The sequence below is a fragment of the Procambarus clarkii genome, chromosome 46 (genome assembly GCF_040958095.1).
Source record: "Procambarus clarkii isolate CNS0578487 chromosome 46, FALCON_Pclarkii_2.0, whole genome shotgun sequence".
Taxonomy (NCBI): domain Eukaryota; kingdom Metazoa; phylum Arthropoda; class Malacostraca; order Decapoda; family Cambaridae; genus Procambarus; species Procambarus clarkii.
In genome coordinates, this window is record NC_091195.1 from 19,510,436 (window position 1) to 19,521,304 (window position 10,869).

The following is a 10,869-nucleotide window of genomic DNA, read 5'->3' on the forward strand; positions in this document are numbered from 1 at the left end:
GGGGTGCACAATACACTACCACTCACAGGATGAGTATGGGGTGCACAATAAACTACCGCTCACAGGATGAGTATGGGGTGCACAATAAACTACCACTCACAGGATGAGTATGGGGTGCACAATACACTACCGCTCACAGGATGAGTATGGGGTGCACAATAAACTACCACTCACAGGATGAGTATGGGGTGCACAATACACTACCACTCACAGGATGAGTATGGGGTGCACAATAAACCACCACTCACAGGATGAGTATGGGGTGCACAATACACTACCACTCACAGGATGAGTATGGGGTGCACAATAACCACTCACAGGATGAGTATGGGGTGCACAATAAACCACCACTCACAGGATGAGTATGGGGTGCACAATAACCACTCACAGGATGAGTATGGGGTGCACAATAACCACTCACAGGATGAGTATGGGGTGCACAATAACCACTCACAGGATGAGTATGGGGTGCACAATAAACCACTCACAGGATGAGTATGGGGTGCACAATAAACCACTCACAGGATGAGTAATAGGATATCACAAATGAATTTTGCCGTAACCAAACTGAAGCAGCCTAGTATAAATTACATACGTTAATTATCTATACCTAGTTATTGACTTGAAACAATATATTCATGTTAGATTTCACTCTAGAACCGTCTTTAACTATCTAATATAATCTAACATGCATATGTTAATTTAAAGTAAATTAACATATGCATGATTGCCTAAAGACAATCTACTGGACACATTCACAGCCCAAAGACAATCTACTGGACACATTCACAGCCCAAAGACAATCTACTGGACGCATTCATAGCCTAAAGACAATCTACTGGACGCATTCACAGCCCAAAGACAATCTACTGGACGCATTCACAGCCCAAAGACAATCTACTGGACGCATTCATAGCCTAAAGACAATCTACTGGACGCATTCACAGCTCAAAGACAATCTACTGGACGCATTCACAGCCCAAAGACAATCTACTGGACGCATTCACAGCCCAAAGACAATCTACTGGACGCATTCATAGCCTAAAGACAATCTACTGGACGCATTCATAGCCTAAAGACAATCTACTGGACGCATTCACAGCTCAAAGACAATCTACTGGACGCATTCACAGCCCAAAGACAATCTACTGGACGCATTCATAGCTCAAAGACAATCTACTGGACGCATTCACAGCCCAAAGACAATCTACTGGACGCATTCACAGCCCAAAGACAATCTACTGGACGCATAATGGAGATAATGTCGGCGCGGAAGTTAGACACGCCAGAGAAATACCCGACAATATTCAAATTCAAAATTCAAATTCAAATTCAAACGATAATAAACAATGGCAGCCAGACTTCACAAGAAATACAATGTCTTCTAAGACTCTCCAGACACTTCTCCTTTCCGTGACCATATCTTGAGGTTATCTTGAGATGATTTCGGGGCTTTTTAGTGTCCCCGCGGCCCGGTCCTCGACCAGGCCTCCACCCCCAGGAAGCAGCCCGTGACAGCTGACTAACACCCAGGTACCTATTTACTGCTAGGTAACAGGGGATAACCATGCCAATAATAGGTAACCATGGAAACAAAAGCTGAACGACGCAATTGGCTTTTAAGACGACATTTCGAGATGATTCCTAAGAGAGAGAGAGAAAGATTTCAAGAAAATTCAGCGCCTGAACTAAACTTTTCTAGGGTTGACTGATTTAACTTTTCTCTGATTAGGGTTTTGTACAGAGAAATCGCATTAACGTGATGAATTAATTAGAAAATCTGGCGTAGTTGTTCAATGAGTTTGTTTGGATTTACCCCTTGAGTATGGGTTCGAATCCTACTCACGGCTCCTACAGATATTCTTAGTGTTTTTTTTTTTGTAATTGTATTGGGATAAATTATGTAAATTATACTGTGATTTTTTTATTTTCAAATTTACCAAGTAATTTCTTTTAAAATATTAAACTTTAAATTGTAATTAACTGATATAAAAAACACACATGTAATTTCTATTATTATTTCAGCTTTCCAAATTATATAATTCTGTGTGATATTATACATTGTACAGTATATTACTTCACTAATTTATACCTTACAAGAACTTTATGTATATATTGCTGTTTGAATTAGTTTGTAAATATCTTTCATCGTGATGAGAATCTTATATATTGATTGAATCTTCTGCCCGAAACGCTTTGCGTAATAGTGGCTTTAGGCATTGTATGTACTAGCTCTATCTATAAAGCCAACAAACTTTGTAAAATCTCTTTATGTATGTACCTTACCTAAATAAAATTATTATTATTATTATTATTATTATTATTATTATTATTGGCACAGTTGCCCGGGGCCCCACTACTCTAGAAGGGGGGGGGGGGGTGGCGCCCCCTTTATAATGCCTCGAAGTCTTATTTACAATTTTAAGAGGATTTGCGTATGCAGACCACTTCTGACGAGGTCATATCTATATATCCGACCTGTTTCAGCGCCATATATATAAAGCCTACCAAGTAAAACTAATAATTTAGGATTTGTAATCATTTTGAATTCAAATTTGAATAAGTTATGACAGGCGGTTATCGCAAGTTATACGCTGTGGTAGAACTATAGGAAGCACAACATAACGGTAGATTGTTGACGATTGTCATATAGTTGATTGGCATATCCGATGCCTTACACAAGGCTTACAACAATTGTTTATTTTATTTATATATATACAAGAGTTGTTACATTCTTGTAAGGCCGCTATAGCACGCATAACGTTTCGGGCAGGTCCTAGTGTGGAGGAGTAAATGTATATGTTTATCTCTCAGAATGTTTGGTAATATGTTTATTGTTTGTGATGTGTGTCTATGTATGTATTATTGTTTGTGATGTGTGTCTATGTATGTATTAACACGATGTACTGAACGGGGTGAGAATAGCTTGAGCTACCTCATCCCTTTGTGTGGATTTTACCTCAATAAACTTATTTATATTTCAATTTCGGGCAGGTCTTTAATCTGAATTTCCCTTGTAATAAGCGAACGGCAAAAAATATATTTTTACTAGAACTGTAATACATGCTTTAACAAAATCAATAAACATAATTCGACCTCAGGGACCAAAGAGAACATAACTGGAAGATATAACTGGAACATATCACATAACTGGAAGATGAACACAACTTTCTTATATAGCATCTGACAGAGCTCACTCGAGGGCAAACAACATTCTAGAACATGAAACTAGATTAAGGAAACATTCTAGAACATGAAACTAGATTAAGGAAACATTCTAGAACATGAAACTAGATTAAGGAAACATTCTAGAACATGAAACTAGATTAAGGAAACATTCTAGAACATGAAACTAGATTAAGGAAACATTCTAGAACATGAAACTAGATTATTAAGGTCATTAATGCCATGTTTATTCAAGTAATTTATAACGTGAAGCCTAATCCTCAATTTCGTCAAGAAATTTAGATTAAACACACTTGGCTACTATTCTATCTCTTGGTTTTTTTTCCCAATCTCATTCTCACTCTAAACTACTCTCACTCCAAACTTTCTACAAGATGCCGGGTCCAGTTCTCCCAACCTGCTCATCTCCAAGGCTCCCTGAATGTCACTTTCTACGCCCTGAACATCGTCACCCACTTTCCACGCCCTGCGACCCGTTTTAAACATCACCACCGATGGAGGACACTGATTAAACATCAACTTTCGCATGTTAAAAGGTGTTAAAAATTTCTCCTGCGTGGCCGTGATGTTTGCTCCGAGAGCTTACATACGTGAGGCTGCCTCGACTCCACAGGGAAAACTTTCTCACTATATACTGAGAAAGTTTACACCCGGAAAAGTATATATATATATACCGTTTATACACACACACCGAGCTGAGAGGTATGAGCTACGAGGAGAGACTACGGGAATTAAACCTCACTTCGTTGGAAGACAGAAGAGTTAGGGGGGACATGATCACCACATTCAAGATTCTGAAGGGAATTGATAGGGTAGATAAAGACAGGCAATTTAACCAACCCGTTCTCGCAAATTTGTAAAGTCAATATTGACTTATTAACTACGTGCATAGGTGATATACTAAACATAATAGATACCCTTAAAAAGCTTCATAGAAAACACCGACCTTACCTAACCTTGTTAATATCTTAAGATAAGCATCTTATTGCTTCGTAATTACAATTATTACTTAACCTATACCTATTATAGGTTAGGTAATAATTGTAATTACGAAGCAATAAGATGCTTATCTTAACATACTAAGTAGGTTAGGTAAGGTCGGTGTTTTCTATGAAGCTTTTCAAGGGAAACTATTTTGTTAAGTATGTCACCTATGCACATATTTAATAAGTCAATATAGACTTATTAAATTTGCGAGAACGCATAGAGCTTCGCGCAGAGATATTAGAAAGAACTTTTTTAGTGTCAGAGTAGTTAACAGGTGGAATGCATTAGGCAGTGATGTGGTGGAGGCTGACTCCATACACAGTTTCAAGTGTAGATATGATAGAGCCCAATAGGCTCAGGAACCTGTACACCAGTTGATTGACAGTTGAGAGGCGGGACCAAAGAGCCAGAGCTCAACCCCCGCAAGCACAACTAGGTGAGTACACACGGGGGGAGGGGTTTTTTCTTTAGTCTTTTTAGGGGCCTGATGGCTGAGTGGACAGCACTCTGGGGTCGTATAATCCTAAGGGCCTGCGTTCGATCCCCGGCGGAAACAAATGGGCAGAGTTTCTTTCACCCTATAATAAATGAACTAAACTATGCCCCTGTTACCTAGCAGTAAAATAGGTACCTGGGTGTTAGTCAGCTGTCACGGGCTGCTTCCTGGGGGTGGAGGCCTGGTCGAGGACCGGGCCGCGGGGACACTAAAGCCCCGAAATCATCTCAAGATAACCTCAAGATAGGTAGACTATACGTCAAAATGCGACGTTCTATTAGACTCAGACCAAGTGGAGGGCGTTCACTTATGAGGTGACCCATGCACCCGGATCCGCTACATTTATTTTACATAAAATATTATATTAACCGAGACATATATAGGTATATCCATTATATACGGTATACGGATAGGTATATCCATTATATACGGTATACGGATAGGTATATCCATTATATACGGTATACGGATAGGTATATCCATTATATACGGTATACGGATTGGTATATCCATTATATACGGTATACGGATAGGTATATCCATTACCAGACTGTTATTATAATAACAGTAACGAAATTATAGGTCATGGATTGATATTAATACATAACATGTAATAATTATATGATTTGTTCATACATATAGAAGCAAATAGTACGCAGCCTATTATAATATACAGTTTTGTCGGGGACAGGCAGCCTGTGTATGTATAAATTAGGCTTATATCGAGGTCTTCCCCCCCCCCCGGACGTACTTCCCAGGATGCTACCCACAACAGTTGACTAACTCCTGTGGATACCTATTTACTGCTAGGTGAACAGGGAGCATTAGGCGAAAGGAAACGTGCCTACCCATCTCCCGGGATCCGAACCCGGGGTTTCCGAGAGTACGAGTCGTGAACGAACCGAATTGAATTACCGGGAATCCCAGACGGACTTAATGTGGTTCACGGTTGAACCAGAGTCAAATTGCCACAGGGAGTGAAACCCAAGCATGTTGTTATAGATTCAGCGACTCGGAACACGTTCCAAGTAGCACGGGCTATGGTGAGCCCGTAGTGGACTTACCTGGCACAGGAGCACACATATTTGTGTGTGTATGTGTGTGTGTGTGTGTGTGTAGACACAGGAATATGTTGAGGCTATGGATATGTGCAGACACACATATACTGACATTGTGAATATCCACATGGGGGTGGAATATATCCACCCCCATGTATTCAGGTGGATCCACCCCCCCATGAGTACAATCCACCACACAACAAACAATTAGCAAGGAAGAGATACGCAATGATAAACAGGGCGAATGTAAGCAATTTCATTGTTTTCACCGCCAGTCGAGAACACACACACACACACACACACACACACACACATACACACACACACACACACACATACACACACACATACACACCCACACACACACACACACACACACACACACACACACACACACACACACACACACATACACACACACACACACACACACACACACATACACACACACACACACACATATACATACACACACACACACACACACACACACACACACACACACACACACACACATACACACACACACACACACACACACACATACACACACACACACACACACACACACACACACACACACACACATACACACACACACACACATACACACACATACATACATACACACACACACACACACACACATACATACATACATACACACACACACACACACACACACACACACACACACACACACATATATATATATATATATATATTTGCGTGTTCGAACACCTGGCGCCGGCCACAGCTACACACCCAGAGGGCCAACCACTGTGACATATGGCGCGACGGTGCGGTCACAGTGCCGTTGTAACAGTGACAGGAAATTGACTAAAACTTCCCCCCCCCCGTTATTCTACTTCACTGTTATAAGCTGTCCCGCCAAACTACATGTAACTACCCCATTGAATTACTGCTGTTAACTGCCGTTACTTTAAATGTTAGGCTTTGTTATCCAGAAAAAATATTACTTATAAGTATTGTTTTGTAGGACTGAGAAGGGAAGTATGAGGGGAAAGCGATTGATAAAGATTAAGCCACCCAAGAGGCGGCACGGGCATGAATAGCCCGTAAAAGAGGAAAGCGATAAAACCTATTACGATTTTATAGCCCTGGGAAGGGGTTCAGGATTAGGGGATGGGACGGAGGGGAAGGAATGGTGCCCTATCCACTTGTATGGACGGTCAGGGGATCGAACCCCGACCTGCATGATGCGAGACAGTCGCTCTACCGTCCAGCCCAAGTGGCTAAGATGCTTCTTCACAGAGTTATAAACCTGTGGAACCGCCTACCCGCCGAAGCCGAGTTGACAAAGACTCTTCCAGTTGGATTTTGAAATTTAAACAGGGCAAAGGACCCGTGACAAGCCGCCGGCTTCCTGTACTCGTCGAGGCCGCTAAAGTGTTAAGTAAATTCAGGTAACTACATCACTAATCATCAATTATGCCATCAAGACCAACAATTTCAACCTATCCTCTCAATGCATGTACTACGTCGAAATTACGACGGTTTAACCAAAATAAAAACCACTGCAATATTGACGCTTAATGGGTCTAATTATTCTAAATAATATGGGTCTAACAATTATCTAAATAATTAGTTATTAATGAGTCTATCAGGTCAGGTTGGTTAGCTCAGGTTCAGACGCTTCTGGGTAGCCTAAACCACTATATAACTTAGGTATAAGTCTAACATGTACTTTATATACAACATGGCTTCCTGTCCCACCCTCCCCCTCCCTCTAACACAATGAATTATTTAATTATTATTATTATTATAATTTCAGGGGGAATGGAATGTAATAATACCCTGGGGCCAGATTCACGAAGCAGTTACGCAAGCACTTACGAACCAGGGGCCAGATTCACGAAGCAGTTACGCAAGTACTTACGAACCTGGGGCCAGATTCACGAAGCAGTTACGCAAGTACTTACGAACCTGGGGCCAGATTCACGAAGCAGTTACGCAAGCACTTACGAACCAGGGGCCAGATTCACGAAGCAGTTACGCAAGCACTTACGAACCAGGGGCCAGATTCACGAAGCAGTTACGCAAGCACTTACGAACCAGGGGCCAGATTCAGGAAGCAGTTACGCAAGCACTTACGAACCTGGGGCCAGATTCAGGAAGCAGTTACGCAAGCACTTACGAACCAGGGGCCAGATTCACGAAGCAGTTACGCAAGTACTTACGAACCTGGGGCCAGATTCACGAAGCAGTTACGCAAGTACTTACGAACCTGGGGCCAGATTCACGAAGCAGTTACGCAAGTACTTACGAACCTGGGGCCAGATTCACGAAGCAGTTACGCAAGCACTTACGAACCTGGGGCCAGATTCACGAAGCAGTTACGCAAGCACTTACGAACGTGTACATCTTTCCTCAATCTTTGGCGGCTTTGGTTACATTTATTAAATAGTTTACAAGCAGGAAAACTTGCCAATCAACTGTTGTTATTGTTATAAACAGCCTCCTGGTGCTTCGGAGCTCATTAACTGTTTAATAATTGTAAACAAAGCCGCCAAAGTTTGAGAAAAGATGGACAGGTTCGTAAGTGCTGGCGTAACTGCTTCGTGAATCTGGCCCCAGGTTCGTAAGTACTGACGTAACTACTTCGTGAATCTGGTCCGTAAGTGCTGGCGTAACTGCTTCGTGAATCTGGCCCCAGGTTCGTAAGTGCTTGCGTAACTGCTTCGTGAATCTGGCCCCAGGTTCGTAAGTGCTTGCGTAACTGCTTCGTGAATCTGGCCCCAGGTTCGTAAGTACTTGCGTAACTGCTTCGTGAATCTGGCCCCAGGTTCGTAAGTACTTGCGTAACTGCTTCGTGAATCTGGCCCCAGGTTATTGACCCGTGACCCCAATATTAACACTTGAGGTCAGCACATTATCATGGCCCCGTGGAAGTCAACGCACCTTAAGTAGGCGGCCAGACACATTCATCCCGTGGAAGTCAAAACACTCGCCCCCAAGGCCCGCGTGTGGAAGTCAAAACACTCGCGCCCCCTTCCTCCCTGTGGAAGTCAAAACACTCATTCCCCCTGTGGAAGTCAAAACACTTGCCCTCCCCACTGTGGAAGTCAAAACACTTGCCTCTCCCTCCCCCTGTGGAAGTCAAAACACTTCCCCTCCCCACTGTGGAAGTCAAAACACTCTCCCCCCCCCCCGTGGAAGTCAGAACACCCGCCCCTCCCTCCCTGTGGAAGTCAAAACACTCGCCCCCACCCCGAGTGGAAGTCAAAACACTCCCCCCCCCGGTGGAAGTCAACCCAACCCCCCTGTGGAAGTCAACACACCTTGTAAGTTAGTATATTACACTCACCCTGTGGAAGTCAAAGTCGCGGATAATGGGGTACTTGGGGCAGGAGCCGGCCTGGACACCACCACCACACACGGCCACCACCACCACTACCACCATCACCAACCACACCACCATCGTCTTGGGTGTATAACAAGGTCCTTAAAGACAGCAGCAAGACACACAACCTCTCGCCGTGCAGTCCAGCTAGCAACTGAAGACTAGTAATGGTGGTTGGCGCCTCCTTGACCTCTTCCTCTTTCTTATTCTTTTTTCCTCCGTCTCCCGCTCCGCCTCAGGGGAGAAATTTGTACATTCCGGTTCTGCTGGACCTTCTTGTAAGCCTCGTCGAATATATTTGTTTTTATTCGATATTGTGAGAGTATTTTAAGTGGCTGAGGGGCCAGATTCACGAAAGCAGTTACGCAAACACTTACGAACCTGTACATCTTTTCTCAATCTTTGGCGGGTTTGTTTACAATTATTAAACAGTTATAATGGGCTCCGAAGCACCAGGAGGCTGTTTATAACAATAACAACAGTTGATTGGCAAGTTTTCATGCTTGTAAACTGTTTAATAAATGTAACCAAAGCCGTCAAAGATTGAGGAAAGCTGTACACGTTCGTAAGTGCTTGCGTAACTGCTTCGTGAATCTGGCCCGTGCACTCACTCACTCACTCACTCACTCTCACTCTCTCTCTCTCTCTCTCTCTCTCTCTCTCTCTCTCTCTCTCTCTCTCTCTCTCTCTCTCTCTCTCTCTCTCTCTCTCTCTCTCTCTCTCTCTCTCTCTTAAGAATCAACTGCTTGTATAAACGTGTCCATATTATACATTCATTTCAGCGTATCTAAATTAGGTGGCCTGATAGCTGAGTGAACAGCGCTCTGCATTCATAATCCTAGGGGTTGGGTTCGATCCCCGGTGATGGCAGAAACAAAATGGGCAGAGTTTCTTTCACCCTCATGCCCCCTGTTACCTCTGGAAGTTAGACAGCTGTTACGGGCTGTTTCCTGGGGATGTGTGAGTGTGGGGGGGGGGGGGGAGGGGATAGTAGTTAGTAACAGTTGATTGACAGTTGAGAGGCGGGCCCAAAGAGCCAGAGCTCAACCCCCGCAAGCACAACTAGGTGAATACACACACTCTTCCATCCCATCCCCCCCCCCCCACCCCATAACTCCCCATTCCAAACACAACCACACTCTCGCCCCTTCTATACACACAGTTAACCCCCTTCTCACACACATACACACATACAATGTGTGTGTGTCTATATACACCCCGTGTGTGTATACAGCCTCTTGCTCGCCTGCCACCAAGGCACCCATTGTTCTACCATTTTCTCTTATGCTAATATTGCTTTTCACTGGCCACGAGCTAATTGTGTTTGTGTACTTAAGATCCAAACGTCTCAGTGACTCGTTGCAGTGATATCTTTCTTAGAATTATGACAATGATTCATGCTCTTGACCTTATTTTGCAAATATTACATGTTCTCACTTTCAGTCACCATTATTATTATATTAGAGAGCCGGTCGGCCGAGCGGACAGCACACTGGACTTGTGATCCTGTGGTTCCGGGTTCGATCCCGAGAAACAATGGACAGTTTCTTTCACCCTATGTCCCAGTTACCTAGCAGTAAAATAGGTACCTGGGTGTTAGTCAGCTGTCACGGGCTACTTCCTGGGGGTGGAGGCCTTGTCGAGGACCGGGCCGCGGGGACACTAAAGCCCCGAAATCATCTCAAGATAACCTCAAGATATTGAGAATAACCTTCATTTATTAATAACATCTCTGTTTTAAAAGTGACTATACCAGGAATGAAGTATTTTTTTTTTTT

General features: G+C 43.3%; 1 protein-coding gene across 4 annotated transcripts in view; it reads right to left on the reverse strand.

Moving 5' to 3' along the window:
- Positions 1-9,249, reverse strand: part of LOC123770484 (apolipoprotein D) — a 32,491-nt gene extending 23,242 nt beyond the window's left edge. For all 4 annotated transcript variants that reach the window (XM_045762381.2, XM_045762382.2, XM_045762380.2 and 1 more), the window contains exon 1: positions 9,056-9,249. In XM_045762381.2, coding sequence (XP_045618337.2) covers positions 9,056-9,169 — 114 coding nt within the window. In that variant the 5' untranslated portion in view covers positions 9,170-9,249. The remainder of the gene's footprint in view (positions 1-9,055) is intronic.
- Between the last annotated feature and the right edge of the window lie 1,620 nt (positions 9,250-10,869).